We start from the raw sequence: 24,829 nt of genomic DNA, 5'->3' as shown, positions 1-24,829 counted from the left end.
CAAGCAGAATCAAAGGGCATACTGGAAATAAATAGCATACACTGAGAGGATGGAGTTCTACAATAATCTGATATCTAGTACAAAAAATTGTTACTCACTAAAACTGCGAGGATAGTGGTTCCCACAGTAACGTTCTCGTACAGCGTAACGTTGTAGAGTGACTGACTGAAGATGGGGCGGTTATCATTCTCGTTGATCAGATTAATCTTCACTTGAGAAAATCCTACATGGTCCAAGACACTTTCATTTGCAAACAGCTAGAAAAGACAAACTATGTTACAGGAATCAAGTAATATAAAGGTTAGGCACTAGTAATGAAACTGATTTATTATCTTCCGTTGTCCCTTTCTCTATTTAAATCTCTTAATGAGGTGCGTTAATATAAAATAAAGATCACATTCTTGCAAATAAGACATTACTAAAATAAATGGTTCCTATAGCCCTGCAGTAACTAAAGCTGGGTACAAACTGGTAGATATATATGCACTTGATCTCCATACACGCTGCCCAATCCAATGGGACTGGCATCACAAATGGGCTGAGCTGTCAATCTTCCGCAGCTCCTGGCAAAAATGTACGGGCAGTCCTAATGGATCGCCTGTACACAAAGGATGATGCACCAAGATATGCCGTTCACAGATATATCGCTTGTACACACTGGCCAATGGTGCATTGATATAAGAATGTTCGCCGGGTGCAGACGCACATCGGCCCTCCGTGCAAATGCACAGAGGACTGAATGGATCTGAATAAGGTCCAATATCTGCCATATTTTTCTTACAACGAAGCATCTGTCCTGTTTTGCGGTGTATAAAGCTATGAAATTAATACAGATGTCATTCTTAGTTTATCCCCTCTGGGTAACCCAGATTTAGCTTTCTGTTCCCGTATTATTAAACATTTCATATAAAGAATGTTTTAAAATAAACCTGACTCAGCATTACATGTTGTCAATTGGCAAATCACCTGAATTAGTGACAGCTTGTAGCTCTTTTGCAGATTCCTCGTAGGGGCTTTAAAACCAGATTTTTTATTCTTAATAACCAACAGGAATTGTTGGAATTGTTGCAAACTTACACTAACACTGTGGATTTATGACTGGGAAACGCAAGATGCTATAAAAAATACAGCCCAAGCAGACGGCAGGTAATAGCAGTGTTGGTCGAGAGGAGCATTTATGCCCTATAAAACTTTTACGGCCCTCTCTCTGTCAGACAGCAAACATGTCCTGACTAACCTTTATAGCACCACAGACCTCGACAAAATACAGTACTAGCATTATACTGTTCAGAGGTATTCAACAAAGGACCCAAATAGAAATGTACTGTAGGTATACTACTACCTACATAGCTCTAGATCAGATACCTGTTGTGGTTGTCATTGTAGTATAAATTGTTCTCCAGTTATTTAGTTTAATCTTTTACCGAGAATACCCAACTATGACATAATTAAGAGTTTAAAAAGATGCACTGTGAATTAAGACATATGAATAAAATAATTATCATCATCCATTATGTATACTATGCCACACAAAGTGTATAAACCGAGACAGTATGAACAAAACAAGAGAAACAGACAAGAAAAGACAAACAGTACAAAAGGTAAATAAACTTTCATGTATCAGCAATTATAATACTAAAGTGTCATAGCAGCAGATTTAGGTGCCATCGCAGGCAGTGCGGAGGAGATGATGGTATAGATTAGGAAAGGCCCACGAGTGAAGAGGGCTCTGCTCGTTAAATCTTACAATCTAAATGGGAGTGTCAAACAAAAATGGGTGATATGAAGGGGGGAGAGAGTGAGCAAGTATCCCAGAGCAGTGGGTTAGATGACAGAGAGGAAGGTTTGATAAAAAAAAGTGGGTCCTAGGAAGCCCGAAGCGTGGGGAGCAGACGCGTATTACTTTACATGTATTCCACATCCCTTCGCGGGGCTCGCTGCGCTCGCCACACTATATAAAATCAACTCCACGCCGACATGGATAGTGGGGGTATGAAAAGGTCATCGGACGCGTACCGCCACGCTTCGGGTTCACGTTCATAGTGGGGGTAGCGTGGGGGTGCATTTAACATTGTAAGCCCCCATTAGGGTGCTTATACAATTAAACATCGTATAGGGGGCTTATACAATTTTAAATCGCATCGCAGTGCATCGGGTGTATGGCATGCGATGCGATTATATGTAGTGGGACCAAATATCGTGGGCGCCGTGCTAGTACACAAGTACCCTATTTGATTCTATAGCAATGAGAATCTATTTGTGTGACTTTTTTTCACTAACATGCAACCTATTTGCAAGGCAATGCTAATAGGAGGCACAAGCAGCTCCTTTTGATTAAAAGTATATGCAGCATATTTATAGTCTGTGCGTGAGGCTGAACCAGTATACAAAATGCTACATACCGTGTTTTCCAGAGCGCATCACTGTAATAAACTTACCCCTTATGGTCAACATGGCAATAGGTTTACTGATTCAAAAGGTTGACAGGGTCATTAGGGCAATAGGGAAAAATGTACATGATATAAAAGGGGCTAGTTAAAAGCTTCCAATCCTGGGATTCCGGGATTTGCCTACACATAAGCAAATCTATTGTCAGGCAGTGCTAAACAACCGCTCAGACGCTGCCCGGCTGCTCTGGACCCTGGCTGTGCAGCAATGAGCATCATGGGACTTGACCAACCATTAGAGAGGACATCCAAATATAACAGGGCCCCTTTTCAAAGTAGGAGACAAGTGTGTGTCAGGACCACCCAAGTTGATTGGCAGTAGGGCTAATCTAGGCGATACCATATAAACAATCCAGGCACCTCCTTCTCTACCAGAGAACTGACCTTCTAGAAGAGAGGCTGGGGCCCTTAAACAAACAATAAAGCTTACCAGGAATTCCCCTTGTAAACCTGTTGGCCAGTACAATCTTATCCAAAAGGTAATAGCAGAGAGAGACAGCGGGAGAGAGGGAGAGAGGACAAAAGACCATGTAATATTTTGTTTATTGGTAAGAATGATACTTACAGAGAACTCATAGCGAGGGATCGTCTCAAAGTCCAGTGGCACAGCAACTCGCATGCGGATATCTGCCCTCCCTTGTACAGAGGTTGGAGAAATTATGAAGTGATTGGAGTTATTTCCTACTAGGTAGACTTCAAAGGCACTGTTCACTCCCTGTGCAATAATAAAAAAAAGTCCAGATTAGACAAAGATGACAAAACACCAACAGATATACAATTTCTAAATATGTATAAAGGCCAAAATCAATCATTTGTAGTGCTATGTAAAATATATAGGAGTTTAATATAGCACAAAGTCTGTATGCATGCAGACTACATAAATAAGGTAAAGAGGTTCTGAATTTTCTTTCAAGTTGTCAAACTATATATAAATGACAAAAGGTTGAGTATTTCATCACTATTTTTATAATGACTTACATGTTATTGTTCTAATTTTCAATAGATACATTTATTTGGACACGCTTAAAATACAGCTATTATAAACAACATTCAAGAGGTCATTTACAAAGTGCAAAATGGCTGCTTTGGAAATCAAATTGAGCTTTGGTCCTTATGAGAGGCTTCATTCTTGTATTTGTGAAGGAGTAAATATCCACCATTAAGCACAAGTTTGCAGAACAAGATGGCTGCATTTCTAGATGTACATTTGCACATAGAGATAGTAGGATTTGTCAGATCATTATAATTGCTTATTCTGGCAAAAATAAAACTATTTATCCCTTTAATGTATTAAAATACATAACAGGGGATGTGATACCATCTTTGTGATCAGTGGTGTATCTAAAATGGTCCAGTGCAGTGCACATGGACCCCTGAGTCCAATGGGGTCCACAAAGCCAACCCTGCCACAAATGTTTCAATACTCATCTCTCCATAGTATCACATTAGTGCAAAACCTCTCCACAAATCACCGGCGAAGAGGAGCTTTTGTCCTTTTCCTGATTTTGTGCACATACCCGGTAAGGAACTTTGCGGGAAAATGTCTGCCATGCCAATTTTCCAGAGTTCTGCAAATGCCACTTAAGTTCTCAGACTCTACTACAATGCAAACTAGAAGGAGGGGCCCCCCCCGGCCTGGACATGGTCAACCTATCCATTGTTGATCTAATATACCATATACCCATCTGTAATACCGGTTGAGTCTCCTATATTCAAATACAGAATTGTTTTATGGGGACAGACTGTGATACCCTTGTTTTCTGATTGTTGAATGTACACAAACTTTTTTTGAATGCAGAAATGAATAAAGAAAAATACAATTACCCTCAGGCTGTGTAGCATACACAAAACATACATGTGTTAACCCCAAAATGTGTTAAATCCTTTCATCTAGTAGTTACTTGTATCATGATATTGTCATGTAGGTATGGTTTTCCAGTTTTTCTAAAATTGAATTTTTCAACACTGATGTATCAGTCTTGTTCTGTGCATCCCCAGATAATAACATGTATTGGCATTTCTGTTATATATAAAGAGAACATATGACATGCAAAGCACTTTCATTGATTTCCTTGGTTGCTTTGAAATGGTGGGCATTCCTTATAATTACGTACACGGTGTACCCTGCAGTGTGAATTCAGAGTACAGTTCTGTGTGGCAGAGGAAAAATAGCTCATTTTTCTGACAAGGCTTGAATCAAATTTGATGCGACTATTCAAATAATGTGGAATCTAGAAATTATAAGTTGCCGTTTGCCATGTAGCTCTGCGGGTGCGTCCATTAATATAGCAAGAAAACCTGATTGAAAATCTTTACTGCATTGTTTCCAGCTAAATCACACTGTTAGAACTCAGGTCGGACTCTTGGCCTCATTAGCGTTGCACACTATGTTGATATTCATGCAATCGGCAATGTTTTTTCCATATGCGCATGCATCGTAGTCACACAGCACATATGTTACCATATGGAGACGTAGAACATATTTGGACACTGGAAATGTGTATTTCAGCGAGTATTCTTTTGAGATAACAGGTAAGCAGACACGGGCTTGTCAGTATAAGCCACTGCATCCAAAGTCTGTTTTTTTTTTGGCTAGCTGGAAAAAAAACCCCCTGAATTTACTATTCACTTGCAGTAATTTTTGGACGGATTTTCACATTTTTTCTAAACTGTGTCGGAAAAACATGACTGAAAAATAGTCAGAAACACCTACAATTTCCACAAAAACATGTGGTTCGGCAAGTAGTTTATAAATCAACAACAGTCAAAAATCTGCACTACAATTTAATAGGTCAATGTAAATTCAACCTAAACATGATGAAAAGTGCTGATTTTTGACTGTCGAAAAATCTTCTGCAGTAAAACTGCACCTGCCATCTCTGACCTCACTTGTGACTGCGGGATGCGATCAACATCCCAGCCATCTGAAGGCCAGCAGTCACAATATGCCGGAATCCTGATTCTCGGCGGAGATGCTGACCGATCATAAGGATGACGGCACGAGTTAGGGTGTGTGAGGGACATGGCACTAGGGGGGGACTTATAGATAGGCTACATGTTGGGAGGGTTAGGGTGAAGGGTAGGAAAGTCAGGGTATGGCACTAACAACGAGACGGTTTTAGGATTAGGCTGCTGGGCAGTTAAAGTTAAGGCTGTACAAAATAAGGGTTAAGGGTGGCTATGAGAAGGTAAACATATTCTGTGGACCCCTATCAGGATTCCCTCCATCATGATGCCAGTGTTGGTATTCTTCCTGCTGGCATCCCATCTGCGGTCATCCATACTGTATGTATTCAAAATGCACAGTAATGTCACACAACCATAGAATGAATCCACCAAATCAACAACTACAGGAGAATATTCTAGTTTTGGATGGACATAACCACTTACTTTACTTTTACCCCCCCCCCCCCCCCCCCCCCTCACCTTTAAAAAACTTTTTTTTTTTTTGACAAACTGTCCATTTCAGGTTTTTTATTCTGTATATAAGATGCAGTTGTCACTATCTCTTCTTTTTTCTGTGAGCTTTGTGAGTTAATATGTATTAAAGAAAAGCATTTAAATGGAAAAAAGGGATAAAAGTTCAGTGAGCATGTCATGATGGAGTAATATGCTTACACGCACCTTCCCAACAGTGTGTTCCTGGAGTTTATTTTCAAATATTGGTAACTGTGCTTTTAGAATATCTAAATAGCAGAATAGTGAAACTAACATAAAACTCCTTAAAAATAGATTGGGCTATCGCAATCCATAGTTAAGAACCCTAAGGCTTGGGCCACCCATAGCATTTTCTCCGGAATGGTTTCACAGGAGCAGGAAATATCCTTTTCTTATTCACAAAATGTGTTTTCGCCAGATGCCGCAGAACGTGACCCGCCAAGTGCATGGCCACACTGCGTGAACAGATAATTTCAACCGCATGTGTTCTATTCGAAATCCGGTTGTGCGGTCATCCTGCTCAACTGCAAAGAATACTGTATGTAGGCACCTTCCTGCCAAGCGGTTCCTGCAAAACAGGTCCAGCGTAAAAGCTGTGCATGGCCCAAGCCAAACAGTACAGGATTTAAATATAATCAAGCTGGGCACAAGTAACTTAATTAGTGCCTCAATCAATCTGATATACTCTACCCATCTGTGCCCAGTCACTGATAGACTTAACTCTGGATCGTTAGGATGCCCTGAATACCCATGTTTGGGCATCTCTGCCCCATATAAAAAAAAATCAACGGATACGGACTTAGAGAGGTCATATAAATATGTAAATGTAATAATTACCATGGCAAAGCAATGAGGGGTATTCACCATATGTACCCATAGTGCAAAGAATACTGCTATTTCCACATACAGAGATGGAATGTGTTGTTACATACAGTCACACCTAAAATAATGATGACATTTACAGCTCATCCAAGGTAGGACTACTCCTTAGCATGTCCTACTAGTGCACAGCATGTACATTATACTGTGGCTTAACCAATCATTAGTTTTTTACTGACAAGGCAAAGGAAAAGTCACTGTACCATAGCTGTACATTGTATATTGTAAAGGCCACACCTTCTCATGCTTGGGGTTTACATTAGGACATCCCTACAAAGAATTACAGATGGGATGGAGCTGGCCTTATTATTGCTGGCGGAGCGCCAGGACCGTGTCCCTGGCGATCCGCCAGCAATCTGGCGCTCTGGCTGAATGAGACGCTCGTGCGTCTCCCACGCACGAGCGTCTCAATAGCCGGGCGGCGAGGCGGCGCGGCGGGTGCAGTCCTGCCCGTCTCCAGCTTCAGGGAGACGGGCAGGGCTGCGGGGGGCTGCGGGGGGGCGGTGTGGACCGGCGGGGACCCGGGGAAGCCGGCGGGGACCCGGGGAAAGGCACCGTCGGAACGGGACGCGCGTGCACCTCGTGCACGCGCGTCCCCTTCCGACATACAGATGGCGAGGGGCGGGGGATGGCGGGTGGCGAGTCCTCCGCCATCCCCAGCAACGACAAGCCCTGCGCTATCGAATTGAATAAATGCATGATTGTTTTCACCTGTGTTGAAACACTTCTCATCAATTATCTAGCTCAACACAGCTGGTGGCAATCATACTCTTGTGCCTAATGGAATGGGACATGTTGGAGGGTATGTGCTGTTGCATTAGCACAACAATACTGTATGTAATGAGGATGATGACTATCGGGGGGCGTAGACTAGCGAACAGGTATGAATCAAGCGCAAGTAACTGTCACATTCCTGCTTTTTCAATCTAAAACATGTTTCTTGGATCAGACCCTTTCTTATCCAGGATGCTACCAAGACCCTCATCCTTTTATTGGTCATCTCCAGTCTTGACTTGTTTAATCTACCCTTATGTAGCCTCTCTGAAAATCACCTCTATTCACTACAATCTATCCTAAATGCTGCAACCCAGGTCATCTTCCTCTCCAAATGTACTAAGCCTGCCATCCCACAAGCACTACACTACACTGGCTCCACTTCATTTTCAGAATCAAATTGAAGCTACTCACACTCACTTATAAGGCCCTTGGGCATTCCTCCTCCTACATCTCTGGCCTTATCTCCATTTACATTCCCGTCTCTCCTCTTTGCTCCACAAATGCCTCCTCACCTGCCAACTGGTTACCTCCTCCCATTCCTGTCTCCAAGATTTGCACGTGCTGCCCTGTATACCTGGAATTCTAAACAAAACAGGATCTCAAGAACATCATGGCAAGATGGGGGTAGAGATCCACTTCTTCATCAAACCCAGCCATCTTTAATTCTAATCCTCCATTGCATACTTATGGCCAATCATATTTGTGTCAACCCAGTTGATCTACCCCTCCCCTCTAAAATGTTAACTGTTCTGAGCATAGCTCTCTCCCTTCATGTGCTTTTCCTTCTCTTACTTAGACTTCTGCGCTATACTCCTTACAACAATCCTTGGTTTCAGCCACCCTGATGCCTATGTAAGTGTCATGTCTATTGATGCAGAAATGTTTATGTACGATGAACTTGTCCTAGATTGTCTTTTAGTGTAAGACACTGTTTTCCTTGTTGTGTTCATTTGTATATATACTTTGGTAAGCATATGGAAGCCGTATGGCACCATATAAATAAACTAAAAAAAAAAACAATAAAATGAATTAGCTGTACTATCTTTATGCTTTTAATTGGTTTATTTTGTATGGACATCTCCAATGGATAACACTTAATTCATCCGTCATATCAAGTAGTGGACAACTATACTTAATATTTGTAATTTCCAGTTGGACCATTGGCATGAAACTTTTTATTACAGCTTTTTCATTTACAACAAACACCGCCCAGCCTAATTCCTATGCATGTGGTATACTTCAGGCACAAATGTGTACACCTTAATATTGTTTTTGAAATGGATGGACCATGAGATGTTTCTGAAAGCAAACATCAAATTGCAACTGTGGTCATCCCTAAATTAAGCCCTTAATGTCTTAAAAAATAAATTTGACATTTGTGAATGTACAAACCACCTGCTTTGTAAATGTTATTCCTGGGATTTATATAACACTGAAAATAAGTTTGAAGGTTAGACTCTCCGTAAAGTGCTCTATAAACAATAACATGTTTTGAACATGCATTTTTTTTTTTTAATCAAAAAAGGAAGCATGGCGCTTATCACAGCCAAAAACCCATTGGACCGACACAGCTTGTTCCAGTGGAGTTCAACATGGAGTACCTGCTAATATAACGGCAGGTTTTCCAATTTTCCCTCAGAACAAACTTCTTTGAGTAGGATTGGTCAATTAAATGCCCGAGGAAGTGCTAATGGCTGAGATTGCCTGAGCGTGACAGCAGGGAGCAGTGTGAGAAACTCCACATCTCCGCTCTACTCTTCCACTTCAGTTAGAAATGTACAGGAGTTCAGAACGCAAATCACTGACTCAAAGCATAAAAAGTCATTTCATGAAGAGTGAGCAGGCTTTTTGTATGCACAAACCACAGCTAGCTATCTCCTGAGCCGCCTCTGCTTCAATCCAACAGTACCATAAGCCTGTAAGCAATAGAATTTGTGTGTTTCGAAAAAAAAGTGTTATTATTCTGAAATAATTGATTTTTCCCAAATCTAATATAAAGTACATAAAAAGTTTCCCTTTGTGTTAGTGGAACAAAAAAAAAAAAAAACCGTTTATATGAAGTTATGTCACTACAGCTGGCTTCAGTTTACCATATGGACAGGCATAATCAAGGCCGATTTAACAGCACTGTAGACCCTGGGCAAAGCAGTGCCCTGGGGATGCTTACTACCCATTCATTAAAACCAATGATAAAAATCATTGCATGCCCCTCCTGCGGATTTGCACTAACTTTCCACATGTTTTACATATACTAGTAATACTAGCGGTAATGTGTCCCCGACCCCCGACTCTCGGCCAGCAGCAACCCGGCTTGCGGTTCCCGGAGACCGGGATCAGCAGCAGCCCGGCCGGTGGCTCCAAGAGCCCGGGAGACATCAGCAGTAGCCCGGCCTGCAGCCTCAGGAGCAAGTAGACATCAGGTCGTGGTCTCAGTGTGCCTTGACATGTGGTGTGGTGGTATGGATATATGTATGGAAGCAGTGTATGTATGTTTGAGTGAGAGCAGCAGTGTGTAGTACAGTATGTATGAGTGCAGCAGTGTGTAGTATGTATGTAACAAGGTGCCCCGGTGCTGGGATAGCTTCCCTGCTCCCAGCACTGGAGCAGTGCAGGAACAGGGAGAGCGAGCTGTGCCCTCCCCAGGCACGGCTTCCCCCAACGCGGGGATCAGCTGTCTGATCCCTGCGCCTATGGTGCGGGCGGCGAAGCAGCGTCGGGTGGCAGTGTGGATGGAGCGGGGCTTTGAATTTGGTGCCGCTGCGACCGCCAATCCAAAGCACCACTCGCGGCAGTTTGAAATTCCCGCCATTAGGGAGCCAATCACAGCTCCCGAATCAGCTGGCCAAGAGGAGATGGCCGCGGCAAGCCAATCTGTGCTCGCCGCGCCGTATTCCGCCCCGCCCCCGGTGTCTGACGTCAGACACTGCCAGGAGGGGGAACAAGTAAGTCCCCTGATGGAGGAGCGCTGGAGCACTTGGCAGGAGGAGGAAGACCCCGGAAGCCACTGGAGGACGGCGCAGAAGACGGCGGCGGGGAGAACAGTTCGGGCGGCCACAGAAGAGACCAGAAGACGCCAGGATCAAGCCAGAGGATCTCCGGCGCCTCCTGCAAGAAGAAAGAAGTTGGCGGCCAGTCTTGGAGAGGCCAGCGGGATTGAGAAGCATTAGAGCTGATGAAGCTCCCCCCCCCCCGAGGCCACCTACCCCTACCCTAGACCACCGGGTGTCAGGCACTAGGCCCGGGGGCACAGTCAGGCCCTTCAAGCCTGTGGTCATATTAGTCTGGCCCTCTCGGCCCAGGGGCATGATATTGTTGGGCCCTTCTGGCCCATTGTCTCTGGTTAGGCCCTAGGCCTGTTTACTGTTAGTCAGGCCCTCCTGGCACATAGGTGAAGCAACTGGGCCCTCCTGGCCCAAGGCCCCCTATAAGCCGTGCGCTAGGCCCGTGGCACGATAGATGGGCTTAAGGCCCAAGGCCCGGTAGGACAGACTCTAGGCCTAGGGGCTACTGATTCAGGCACTAGGCCTGTGGCCACTGAAAGGCATTAGGCCTGGGAGCAGCTAGGAGGGTGGTAAGTGGCTCTGGCACTAGGCCAGAGTCACTTGTGTAATTGATTAGTCAGGCTCTAGGTCTGCACAACCGCCAAAGGCCTGTCAGTCATTTTAGGCCTCTTAAAGGGAAGGGGTGATTTTTATCCTCTTCTCAGAGGTCCTGTCCCTGGGAACAGTGTGCTCTGCGGCGGCTCTTCCCAGGGCCCGGACCTAGTAAAGAAAGGGGGAACGGCTGTTCTCCCTACCCTGTCCTGGATGGCTGTTCGGAGGCAAAGGCGGCCTCAAGTGAGGGGTGAAGATAGAAAGGCGTAGGTAGCCTCACTCCATATATGTGTTCTCAGTTACCCATGTTATTGGTTATGTGTCTGGTACAAAGAAGGTTGTGTTGACATGTTAGTCAAGTTATGTTGAGTTGTTAGTCCTTCGTGTTGTGGCGTAGCAGCCTTAAGGTTCCTAGCGTTATCTACTTAGTGTGTGTGTGTAGTACCAGCGAGGTGAGGGCAGGTTAGCCAGTGTTGCGCTATGAGAGGTTGTAGGATAGGGAGGTTGTCTGTTTTCTCCCATAGGTGCGGGTGAGCATCCATGAAGGTGACCAGCTTGCAGGAGTGAGTATTCTTTCCGTTCGTCTGTTTCCCCTTTTCCCTGAGCGCCGGCTTGGGAACAGTACACGGACGTGTGAGTCCCCTATCTTAACACCTGGGTGCGCAAGCGCCTATAGGTGAAACTGGGTGGCTGAGGCTCTGGCCAATGATGACTATTCACCCAGCCGGTTAAGGTTGTGGCCACCCATAACCCCCTCCACATTCAACCCTTTGTGAGTTGAACTGTGGAGCCTGCTTAACCACCCTTTTGTTCCTGACAGTACGGCGAAGAATACCGGGAGAGGAATCCATCGGGAAGAAGATCCATCGTGTCCGGGTGCCAGAGTTTCCAGGACCATGGTTTGACACGGCCTAAAGGTGACCCCCCACCTATCTATCTTTCTATCTATGGTGCTTTTCCCCCATCTGTCTATGCCCCCCACCCAATTCTTATAGCGAAGAATCACTTATGTCATATCATAACTGGCTGCAGGGCATGCTTGTGTTCGCAGCCTGTTATGTGGAGACCAGGCCTGATGAATATATGAATGTTATACGTTATCAGTATCTAATTCATAACTTATTTTCATCATATCGCGGCTATGGTTGGCGAACCTATGATGAAGAGTTAACGCATAAGCAGCATGGCAGAGAAGTGTACGACTTTCGCAAAAAAGATGTTGAGCTCTATGTGGAGGTCACACAGTCAGCCGTACCAATTGGCGAAACAGCTGGTAGACCTTGGGAAAAAAAAGCAAGGTGGATAGTTTGCAGGTGGGCGTTTATCCAGAGTAGTCATGGTAAATGCTTCGCTTATAACAATAAAACTTGCACTCTAGGGCAGAAGTATCGTTTTCAACACTCTTGTATCAGATGTGGAGCCAATCACCCCATTAGAGAGTGCAGTAAGCCCGCACAGGGAGAGGGTGGGGCTTCAAACCAAAAGCAAATCCGCAGTTCAGCGGAACCTAATCACATGTAAAGCTCCATCCCATATCCATCTGCAGGCTATGTTACCATGGTTAGAGAAATATCCTTTTAGAGAGGAGGCAGAATTTATTGAAAAGGGATGTTCGATGGGTTTTCCTTTACCTATTTCATGTAACATTATTCAAGGTTCTTTTAGAAACCTGCATTCGGCATACCAATTTCTTTAATCCTTAAGGAAAAGTTGATGCAGAAGTAGGTTTAGGAAGGATGGTAGGTCCATATGCAGAACCTCCATTTTCCGGTGGGAGTGGTCCCCAAAAAAGTGAAGGGTAAATTTCGGCTGATTCAAAGGCTGATTAAAAGGTACATCGGTCAATGATGCTATTCCAGATGACTTATGTATCTATCAGTCTTTTGATGAGGCTCTTGCCTTAGTAAGGTCCTTCGGACGAGGGGCTTTGATGTGCAAGATGAATGTTGAATCGGCTTTTAGGCTTTTACATTTACACCCATCAGCGTTTAAATACATGGGTTTTAAACTAGACAATGGGTTTTATTTGGATAGATGCCTTCCCATGGGATGCTCTATTTCGTGTGCTTATTTTGAGCGCTTTAGTACCTTTTTGCAATGGTGTTTGCATGAGGCTTCTGGGGAATAGCACATTATTTAGACGATTTTTTGCTCATGGGTCCATCAAATTCAGATAGATGTTTGACATTATTAGAGAATGCACTAGAACTTTTTAAATCGTTTGGGGTACCAATAGCTATGGAAAACATGGAGGGCCCAACAACAGTTTTAGTATTTTTGGGGATTGAAATTGACACATCAGTAGGTCAGTGTAAGCTTCCTGCAGATAAGATTTAGAATTTGGGATTCCTTTTTATCCCAGTTCAATGGTATTCACATATGGTAGGAGATTCCTGTTCAAAATTCTATTCTGCAAATTTATACCGATGCAGCAGGGTCCACAGGATTTGGGGCCTTTTTTGCTGGTAGATGGTGTGCAGAAGCTTGGCCTGCAGATCAGAAAAAGTGGGGAATTAGTAAGGAATATTCTTCTTGAAGTTTTTCCTATTATGGTCACATTGGAGCTTTGGCATGATGAACTTAAAAATAGGGAAGCTGTTTTTTGGTGTGACAATTTAGGTGTTGTCTACGCAATTAATAGGCAGAAATCAACTTCCCTAGAAGTGCTGAGAGTTATTGCGCAGATAGTATACACATGTTTGGTGAACAATATTACTTTGAAAGCCAAACATGTGCCCAGCATACATAATGAAATAGCTGATGCCCTTTCATGCTTTGAATGGGAGCGTTTTAGATGCTTGGCACCTACCGCACAGACAATAGGTGATGTTTGGCCCTTTCATGTATGGCAGGTAATCTGTCCGGAATGGAGGGGCTAGGCTAGCCCATAGCTCCCTGGCGCCAGATACGTTTGGCGCATATATGATGGCTTGGCAAATTTGGAGCCGGTTTTTACTGGAAAGTGGCAACAGAGATAAGAGTTTAAATTCATTAATTCTTGCCTTTGCATGGCGTTTCTATGTTGCTGGGAAGTCGCGCAGTGCCGTGTCTAAGGCCTTAGCCGGCATTTCGTATTTTTTACAGCTTAAAGGAAAAAGGGACATTACCAAGTCCTTTTTCCTTCAAATAATGCTTAAGGGCTGGTCCAGGTTGGAGCCGCCCTTACCCGACAGGAGACGTCCTATTGATGGTCTTTTGTTGGGTAAATTAGTGCGTTCTTTAAAAACAGTTTGCACGTCTGTTTACGTGACAAAACTGTTTAGCATGGCCTTTGTTATGGACTATCATGGGGCGTTCAGGGTAGGTGAACTGGTGCACCTTCTCGCTCAGCAGCTTCACCTATGCTGGCAAACCATGTCGTCTTTGCCCCCAATGGTTTATGGTGCAGAGTTCAGCGGTCCAAGAGGGATTTAGTTGCCAAGTATGGGTTCCTGTCCGGATCATCGGATTTGTCCGCTGGTTGTGGCAGGGGCTTATTTGGGCCTTCGCCCTAATTTGCCAGGAGGCTAGCTCATTCATATGGATGGGTCTCCTCTTACTTAGTATTGAAACAAGGCAATCTGCACTTGGGTCTTTCACTGGAGATTTATGGGACGCACTCTTTCCGCATTGGCACTGCTTCAGCTGCTGCTGTGGCCGGTTGGTCCGATCGATCTATCCGGGCACTGGGTAGATTGAGGTCTGGTGCGTTTCAACGTTACATCAGGCCTTGATCTGTCAGTGCACCCCCCTTGAGGATTAGCCGCTCGCTTAAACACGCTTTAGTGTTTGGGGGGGCCTTGAGGAATTTTTTGTTTGACCGCCAGGCTTTTGCCGGTTGGTGGACGTTTTTGCGTTTTTTGCCTCAAGTCAAATTGGGGTGACCCAGCACCCCCACCCCCACCCCCCCCCCACACACACACACACAATTTTTGACACATTTCAGATCCATTACTAATGTTTCCTAAACTTATTTTTCAGGAATGCGGATAGATCCGCAATTCATTTGGTTCATTGGCCATTTATTTGTATATTGGTTGTCGGTATCCCCGATAGCTTTAGATTATGTGCAATACTCGGAATTACATTTGTTTAGATGGCTAGGCCATCATGGTTTAAGGTTCGCACAATTCAGGCAGGCATTTGATGAGGCAGTTGCTAGGTTTGGCTACCCACTTTTTCTAATCATACACTTGGGTGGAAATGATTTAACGTCCAGAACATGTCCAGAGATCAGGTTCAAAATAAGGAATGAGATTTTAAGTTTGTTGTAAGAAATCCCCTTTTGTAGGATATTTTGGTCTGACATTGTTCCTAGACAGTATTGGAGGGGTGCTCTTAACCCTGGGACAGTTGACCTGGTCAGAAGGAGGGTAAACTCGGTAGTGGGTCGAGTGGTTTGTCAACAGGGCAGATACTCAATCTCACATGCGGGTATTGCTTTTCACGACCAGAGACTGTACAGGAGTGATGGAGTACACCTGTCAGATGAAAGTTTGGCCCTCTTTTTTAGGGACATTATTGATAGGTTGAGGTCGATATAGGTTAGTCTATAGTGGCAGTGCCGGTTCTGGAGGATTCCGGCAGGTGGCTGGTTTCAGAACGGTGGCTAGGTATTTTATATTAACCCTTTTTGTGATTTCTTTCCCTTAAGGTGCAACTCCTTTGGAGAAAGTGACTTCGGCATGGTAACAGTTTTTCCTTCAGGGGCATCACCGATCTAGGTGGGCCCCTTACGTCACTTTAGTTGAGTTGTTACCTTAGTGGGAGTGGGATTTTTGGGGCAGTTGGCCTCAATTTTTTTTTTTTTTTATGATTTTTACTTAGCTTTTATGGACAGAAGGCCAGTCCTTGTTCATTAGGGCAGTTGGCCCAAGAAATTGTATTTAAATGAGTTCTAACCTCGCCACCATAGATAGTTAAAGGTACATTTTTCTAATTAGATTAAATAGGCCACCCTCTTTCAGAAAATAAAAAGACGACCCCATTCACCCCAATTTCAGTTGTCCGAGTCGTTATTTTAGATAAGTGGTTTGTGGATGCATTGGGTCATGAAAGACTGCTGCGGGGAGGGGCTTTCTACGGTAAGGATGGCTTATATTCGGCGTATTCAATGTTTGCCCAGAATCCTCGCCATCAAAGGCAAGGATCCTCTTAAACGGCGAGTCTGCTGCATTTTGTGGTAAGCCCAGCCATTTTAATGGGCACACTTGCCTTTTTTGGACACTGTGAGTGAAGGGGAAGCAGTTGAATACTCTGATGGCGAGCTATCGGCACTGCTCGCCATCAGAGCATTGAATACCGTTCATTGTGTAACATCAATTCTGAATTACTGTAGTGTATTTTGAGGCAACACTTTTTAAAAAATGTGTGAACACACATGTGCTACAACTTTACCCCAGCAGCCGTTGCCAAGCACAATCAACAATTTGCATTTCATTTATCTTCCAAGATTATTCCAACAGACATTTTAAAGGAAACAACAACAGCTTTATCAGCATTCATAAATTGTCTAAGGTTATTAGCAACTAAAAAAAATGTCCCTGTCACTTTCCAAGAGGTTTGTTTGAAGCACAGACCAGAGTTTATCCATCTCCTACTGGTTCATCCCTCTTCTCGCTCACAGCCACTTATGCCTTAAGACTCCCCGCAGCAAATCTCACAATGAATCCCTTATTTCAAAGTTTATCTGCCACCCACAAAAAGAAGAAATTGTGACAGGATTAGTACTTACAACTCATTCATCTTATGCAGTGCTTCAGCAAGTTAATGCGAGCTACTCCATATATTGATATCAGGAAAGGTGGTGAGCATTGAAAATATCAGGAGTGGTAACTACATTATAAGTCCCATTATACAGTGTAAAAAAATACATCTTATTTTATAAACAAGAACACACATATATATATATATATATATATATATATATATATATATATATATATATATATACACACACAGTATATATGGAGGATTCTGATGACAAATTAAAGATTTGAAACGTTGATTATATTTGACAGTCGCCTGCGTTTCTTACGAGTGCCGCGCCATTCTCCTCCATACCGTGCTAATCCAGCTGCGGGGGAACCGACAAGGTATACTACTGTTGCTGGGAGTGCCGGACCATATATATATATATATATATATATATATATATATATATATATATATATATATATATATATATATACATGTCCTGTTGTCCGGCACTAGCACAACGTATATATGCAACTGCTAGCGGTGCCTCCTATTCCCATGAACGGGAAAATATATGAGAAAAAGTCCGTGGCACTCAAAAGGCTTATTACAACAAGTGTAGTCACAAAATGAAACCCAAACTCAGGTCAATTTGTCAACGTTTCGGGAGATTTAATCCCTTTTTCAAGACATGATATATATACAGATGGGGTTGGCTTCATCTTTGCAGGGCTGGCATTTCTAACGCCAGCCCCGCCAGGGGGGCACGCACGCACGAGACGCGTGCGCGCCCCCTGAGCAACGGAGCCTTCCTCCGGTCCCGGCCGCCTCCCCCGCCATCGCCAACCATCGCCCTTGCCACCCCGAGCGCCCCCCTAACCCTGCCCATCTCCCTGAGGTGGAGACGGGCAGGGACACGCAGCGTCCATTGCAAGACATATACACTTTGCAGATATGGGGACCCAGGTCAAAAACCGGGGTACGGACCAAAGCACGGCACTGCAGGAATTTAGTGCAACTCAATTTTAATATGCAATGTTTCGGGGACACCTGGACCCCGTTGTCAGGCTTACAGCATATGCTGTAAGCCTGACGATGGGGTCCAGGTGGCCCCGAAACGTTGCACATTAAAATTGAGTTGCACTAAATTCCTGCAGTGCCGTGCTTTGGTCCGTACCCCAGTTTTTGACCTGGGTCCCCATATCTGCAAAGTATATATATATATATATATCCAGGGGTAAGGATCACACTCTCCTCCAAAAGGTGGCAACTGCCGGGGTGTCAGCTCAGGGGTCCCAGACAAGTCCAGTTCTCCAATACAGCCACAAAAGTAATGCGCAGGCTGTAGGATTGGATCTTAAATGCCATATTGAGTCCGCAATGGAACACATGCTTCCTAGCGATGCGGCGCTGTTGTCTGTAGGAGGATCATACATATCTGTTGTATCAGGTGGAACGCACGCTTCCTGACTGTGCGCTCCACGTACAGGAAGTGACGCGGCGGTGATTCACTTCCGGTTTCGGCGCTACACGCTGGAACTATGTGAGAGATGTGGAAGTTAGCCCAGGTGTGTGGCGCTTTCTGTTACCAGCGTGGCAGGCGAGTATGCTGGCGCCAGTTACCTATAAACTGTGGAATTGAGATAAGGTAATTAATGTGTGTTAAGTATGTGACTCAGGGCATATCCAGATTTTTGAGTGTACCTAAGGGGAGTGTACGGCTGCCTTTGGGGCTGATATAAGGCACACATAATGTCCTGTGGGTTATGCACTTTAGGAGGAGATAGTGGGGGCCTTGAAAAAGGTCTGTTGGCAGACCGAAACATTGGCCCTAGGCCCACTGTCATGCACTTTGCACTTTATTGGATGTGGTGATATGGATTAAAATTATTTTGAAGAAAGACCGGTGAGTGTCCTCATCTTTGTGGTTATATATATATATATATATATATATATATATATATATATATATATATATATATATATATATAACAAATATATTTAATATATTATGTGCAAATCCTTAGGAAAATGTCCTCAATAATGAACTAATAGTCCCAACGTTAAGACCATTGTCAGCACTTAGGTCAGTGTGTCATTAGCAGCTCCACTCGCAGGCACCTGGAATCGCAGGTCAAGATGATCTAATACAGGGGTCCTCAAACTATTTTGCTCAGGGATCCCATCAGAGAATAAAAATAATTACAGGACACCAGCAAGTGACTGCAGAAGGTCATCACATTACGTGTGTAGTCAGCAGACAGCAATCCTGGCTGGATTGTGGAGGCACAAAATGATGGGAGGAGTCTTACATATCAGACAATTCAACAGAGTTTTCAGACTCATTGAATCACTGACTGATATTAGAGAAGTCATCAGCCTGATGGTCAGCAACATGGAGTGTGACCCCATGCTGAGAAGGTCAGGACCCACAGTTTGAGAACCACTGATCTAATATATTAGACAGGAGCACTCCATAGTGCGTTTAGCAAAGGTGTAAAAAGTTCATTTAACAAAAGTTCCAAAGCCAAACATGTGTTGGGTCACGTACCGATAGAAGCGGTTCACACAACCGTAGTGATAACAGCATAAATCTCTGTGTATCCCACACAGGTCGAAGGAGATCACAGATGGATGACGTTAGGCCACATCCTACGCATTTCATCATGAAGACTTTGTCAGAGGGCTTGGGCCAGTCCTCTGACAAAGTACGTGACCCCAACATGTTTGGGTTTGGAACTTTTACTCAATAAACTTTTTACATCATTGATAATCGCACTTTGGAGCACTCCTGTCTATTATTTTAGCCGTATTTTAACCTTGTTTTAGCCGGTACAGTTTTAACAGTCTGTACCGCTTAAATAAAGTGTACCAATTGTACCAAATTTTAAAACTCTGGGAGATGTAGTTAAAAACATTGCTGACTGTTCCCCAGGGAGAAGACTACATCTCCCAGGGTGCACAGCGGTGGGACGTGCAGGCCCGCCTCCCCCTGCTCAGGGAGAGACTCCGGTTGGGGGACGTCACGGCTGTGGGGGGCAGCATGTGCAATCTGCTCCCCCCCTCCCAGCCCCACTCCCCTTGCAGCTGGGACCTGCTCGCCCCCTCTCTGGGAGGGATGGGCGCACGCGGGTGTGAGACACCCGGATTGGAGCCCTGACCAGAGTAGGTGCCCTCCACGCACCTCACTTGGGCGCCAAGCTGGGGGATCCAGGTGAGTGTGGACCTGGGGGTGGGAGGACACAGAGGCCGGGGCTCACGGAGTAGCCACCGGTGACACACGTGTGTCAGCCCGGTTTCAGTTTGGGATGTGTAGTGGTCCAGTGGAAAATCCAGACCACGCCCCCTTAACAAACAGTCACGCCCACTATATATGGTGACACCCCCTGGCCTGTACTGATTTTTGCATTGGAATTGTTGGAGGGTATGCATGTGCATCACATTTTCTCTCTCTGGATAGACTGTATTATGCAGTGCATACTGCATGCAATATATATATCACTATATCATTGCCAGGTCACTAATGAATTATAGGGAAGAAGGGGCGTACTTATCATGTGTTTAATACTTATCCTCTGGAGTTCCGCGATGGCGACCGCAGCACTGAAGAAATCACCATAAAAATGGCTGCAGTACCTTTTTTCTGGAGATCTGCACATGCACAGTGGAGTCTGGCAACAGAATACAGAAATTGCCAGAAAAAATATCTGCCTTGCCTTGTGCAAGCACAGTAGAGTCTGAACGTGCTAGTGCTCAGACTCTAGTGTGCTTTACAACTCCCGACATAGACAAGGGAGCCTGGCCGGAGGAGGCTGAACACATGCCTTCTCCTCTCTTACAATGCCCCTGTAGAGTAGGGCTAATACACAGACACCCCATTCTCACTGCGAGGCACATTCCCGGGTCTAGCGTGTTGAGCCTGTAATTTGTCTTTCAACACAGGTTTTTTTTCAGTGTGAAAGGGTCAACCCGTGTCAAAATTCCCAGGTCTCCAACCTGATTTTTTACCCGGATTTGAGACCCAGGTATGCAGACACAGGTTGACCCATTCACAGTGCAAAAAAACTATGTTAAAAGGCAAATTACTGGGTATACAGTAACTGCTTCACCGGGGAATTTGCCTTAGCAGTGAGAATGGGGGTCCATCAGTGGACTCAAAAGCCGGGTATTTCACACAAGCAGTGTGAACACAGCATTACTAGGATCCAGTGGGGTTTTGATCATTGTCAGTTGCCGCTGTGGGCAGCCTGACCATTGGGTTTGTGATTGCTGGGATTTAACACCGAACCCCCATAAAATCAAGATATGCTAGCAAGTTAGACTACTGTAATACATTTAAGTATGTTTACTCCATCATCTATAAACCTTATCAATACTGTTTTTCTATTAGACTAGTATTCTACAGTTACACAGAATGACTTTACTACCGGAGAAAATCCATGTTTACATTCTGCCTAATGGCTAGTTTAAACTTCACAAAATCAATTTAGTGTCCTTAAACAGACAGATTCTCATTTATTTCAGAGGCGCTTGTGTCTCTGTATGTGCTTATTTGGAGTTTTCCAGATAAGCCTCAGTCCCTCTAATCTATTGTACAGGAGTGACAGGAAATCAAACCAAATAGACTTGTGTCCTTTTTATCACTGTTCTCGGCACAGCTACCTTTTAATTAAGGAGCAATCAAATATATCTGCGCAAGTAAAATACCATTTGCCTTCCGCTAACAGTGCGGATAAAGACGTTATTAGCAAATATATGTCATTAAGACTGAAACGCTAATGTGAAAAAATGAGAGGAAATTACATTTTGCTGTCAGGCAGCCCGCTGAAACCAATAATGGATTTTTAACCTCTGCTTTTACATAATATGAAATCTGCAGTTTCTTCCTTGCTTAGACAAATCTTTAGATTCTTTCTTAGGGCAACATGTCGGTTAAATGCACAAGTATATTGAACTGTTAGTTTTAAAATTCAGTGTGAAGACCTTGTCTGTACTCTATTCTTAGATGGCTACTTGCTGGTAACAGAAGGATTTCAAAGAGATAAGGTGATTTACAGCGGATCACTCATTGAGAACATGACTTATTGAGTGTAAATGCTGACCATGAAACTCAGGTATTTACAAAGACTTTGTGCAAAAGCCCATCCTAAGCTTTCACCTCTAAAGTTTAAATTGCATGGTGTAGACATTTATTCTATTTTTAGTACTTGTTCCTAGATAGTCATGAAAAGCAAACACAAAACAAATTATTAAAATAATAGTCAATTATTAAAGTAATAGTAGTATTAAAATAAATGCAGCAGTGCTGGCAGTAGCTTCAATCACAGCCTCGGTGGCGGAGCCAGCCGAGGCCCTCGAAGGATCACATCTTCACCTGCTGCCTACCTTACTTGTTTTTTTGTTAGCATTCTTCAGTTTTACTATTAAATGCATCACTTGCAAACTACACAACTTTCTTTTGTGGAACAGTATTCCTGGGACTCATTCCAAATTTCTTTATGGGTCTGAACAATGGAGTATTTCAAAGCTCACACCCACAAATCATACTGTCCTCTTTCCTACCATGCTGCTCTTCAGTCGCTTTCCTACCCTTTTTACACTTTCCCTGTGCAATACCTTTATGAGATTCAACCAGATACTTGTTTTAGGGAATTGTCCACACCTAAAGATACCTTGGTACTTATGTAGTATCTGGGCGCCCGATTTTAACCCCTTCCTGACACAGCATGTTTTTGCCTTCCTGACAGAGCCCTTTTTTTCAAATCTGACATGTATCACTTAAGTGGGGATAACTTTTTTTTGCTTTTACTTATCCCAGTGATTTTGAGATTGTTTTCTCGTGACACATTGTACTTCAAATTAGTGGTAAATTTGGGTCGATACAGTCTGTGTTTTTTTGTGAAAAATACCAAAATGTCGTAAAAAAATGGAAAATTTAGCAATTTGCAAAATGTTAAATTTTCTGCTTGTGAGACAAATAATCATACCACTCAAAATAGTTAATAACTAACATAGACCATATGTCTACTTTATGTTTCCATCATTATTTCAACTTCCTTTTAATTTTTTTGGACACTAGGAGGCTTACAATATGAATAGCAAATTCTCAAATTTTCAAGAAAATTTCAAACACTGATTTTTTTAGGGACCAGTTCAGTTCTGATGTGACTTTGAGGGACTTGTATGTGAGACACCCCCATAAATGATGCCATTTCAAAAACTGCACCCCTCACAGTATTCAAAACAGCATTTTGGAAGTTTGTTAACCCTTTAGGTGTTTCACAGGAATTAAAACAAAGTGTAGGTGAAATTTCAAAATTTCGTTTTTTTTGCAGATTTGCAATTTTAATACATTTTTCTAAGGAACACAATAGATTTTACTAGAGAAATGTGACTAAAAATTGATTCCCCCAATTCTTTTGTTTTCATAAATATCCTATATGTGGCCCTAGTGTGCACGTTGACCAAACCACAGGCTTCATAATAGAAGGAGCACCTACTTGATTTTGGAGCCTCCTTTTTATGAGATTATTTTTTAGGCACCATGTAGGTTTCTAGGCACCATAAGATGCTAAAATTTAGGAACCCCCCCACAAGTGACCCCATTTTGCAAACTACACCCCTCAGGGAATTCATCTAGGGGTATAGTGTACATTTCAAACCCCCAGGGGTTTCACCAATTGTGGTACAACTGGGCAGTGAAAATGAAAAATTAAATTTTTTACACAAAAATGCAGTTCTGGCTCAAAATTTTTCATTTTCACAAGGAATGAAGGAGACAAAGCACCCCAAAATCTGTGCCCCAATTTCTCCCGAGTACGGCAATGCCTCACATGTGACCAAAAAATACCATTTGGGTGCATGGCAGGACTCAGAAGGGAAGGAGTGATTTTGGGATTTTGCAGCTCAGATTCTGGTGGAATGTTGGTGGGTGCTATGTCGCATTAGCAAGACCCCCCAAGCACCAATACAGTGGAACCCTCCCACAAGTGACCCCATTTTGCAAACTACACCCCTCAGGGAATTCATCTAGGGGTATAGTGTACATTTCATACCCCCAGGGGTTTCACCAATTTTGATACAACTGGGCTGTGCAAATGAAAAATTACATTTTTTACACAAAAATGCAGTTCTGGCTCAAAATTTTTCATTTTCACAAGGAATGAAGGAGACAAAGCACCCCAAAATCTGTGCCCCAATTTCTCCCGAGTACGGCAATGCCTCACATGTGACCAAAAAATACCATTTGGGTGCATGGCAGGACTCAGAAGGGAAGGAGTGATTTTGGGATTTTGCAGCTCAGATTCTGGTGGAATGTTGGTGGGTGCTATGTCGCATTAGCAAGACCCCCCAAGCACCAATACAGTGGAACCCCCCCACAAGTGACCCCATTTTGCAAACTACACCCCTCAGGGAATTCATCTAGGGGTATAGTGTACATTTCATACCCCCAGGGGTTTCACCAATTTTGATACAACTGGGCTGTGCAAATGAAAAATTACATTTTTTTACACAAAAATGCAGTTCTGGCTCAAAATTTTTCATTTTCACAAGGAATGAAGGAGACAAAGCACCCCAAAATCTGTGCCCCAATTTCTCCCGAGTACGGCAATGCCTCACATGTGACCAAAAAATACCATTTGGGTGCATGGCAGGACTCAGAAGGGAAGGAGTGATTTTGGGATTTTGCAGCTCAGATTCTGGTGGAATGTTGGTGGGTGCTATGTCGCATTAGCAAGACCCCCCAAGCACCAATACAGTGGGACCCCCCAACAAGTGACCCCATTTTGCAAACTACACCCCTCAGGGAATTCATCTAGGGGTATAGTGTACATTTCATACCCCCAGGGGTTTCACCAATTTTGATACAACTGGGCTGTGCAAATGAAAAATTACATTTTTTTACACAAAAATGCAGTTCTGGCTCAAAATTTTTCATTTTCACAAGGAATGAAGGAGACAAAGCACCCCAAAATCTGTGCCCCAATTTCTCCCGAGTACGGCAATGCCTCATGTGTG

General features: G+C 43.6%; 1 protein-coding gene across 3 annotated transcripts in view; it reads right to left on the bottom strand.

Moving 5' to 3' along the window:
- CDH23 (cadherin related 23) overlaps nt 1–24,829 on the bottom strand; it is a 914,269-nt gene that overhangs the window by 428,138 nt on the left and 461,302 nt on the right. For all 3 annotated transcript variants that reach the window (XM_083146306.1, XM_083146304.1, XM_083146305.1), the window contains exons 12-13: nt 3,013–3,162; nt 99–257 (exon numbers count right to left, since the gene is read on the bottom strand). In XM_083146306.1, the coding sequence (XP_083002432.1) occupies nt 99–257; nt 3,013–3,162 (309 nt within the window). The remainder of the gene's footprint in view (nt 1–98; nt 258–3,012; nt 3,163–24,829) is intronic.

This window comes from Crinia signifera, chromosome 6, assembly GCF_055691185.1.
Source record: "Crinia signifera chromosome 6, ASM5569118v1, whole genome shotgun sequence".
NCBI lineage: Eukaryota > Metazoa > Chordata > Amphibia > Anura > Myobatrachidae > Crinia > Crinia signifera.
This window is presented reverse-complemented; position numbering and strand designations above follow the sequence as displayed.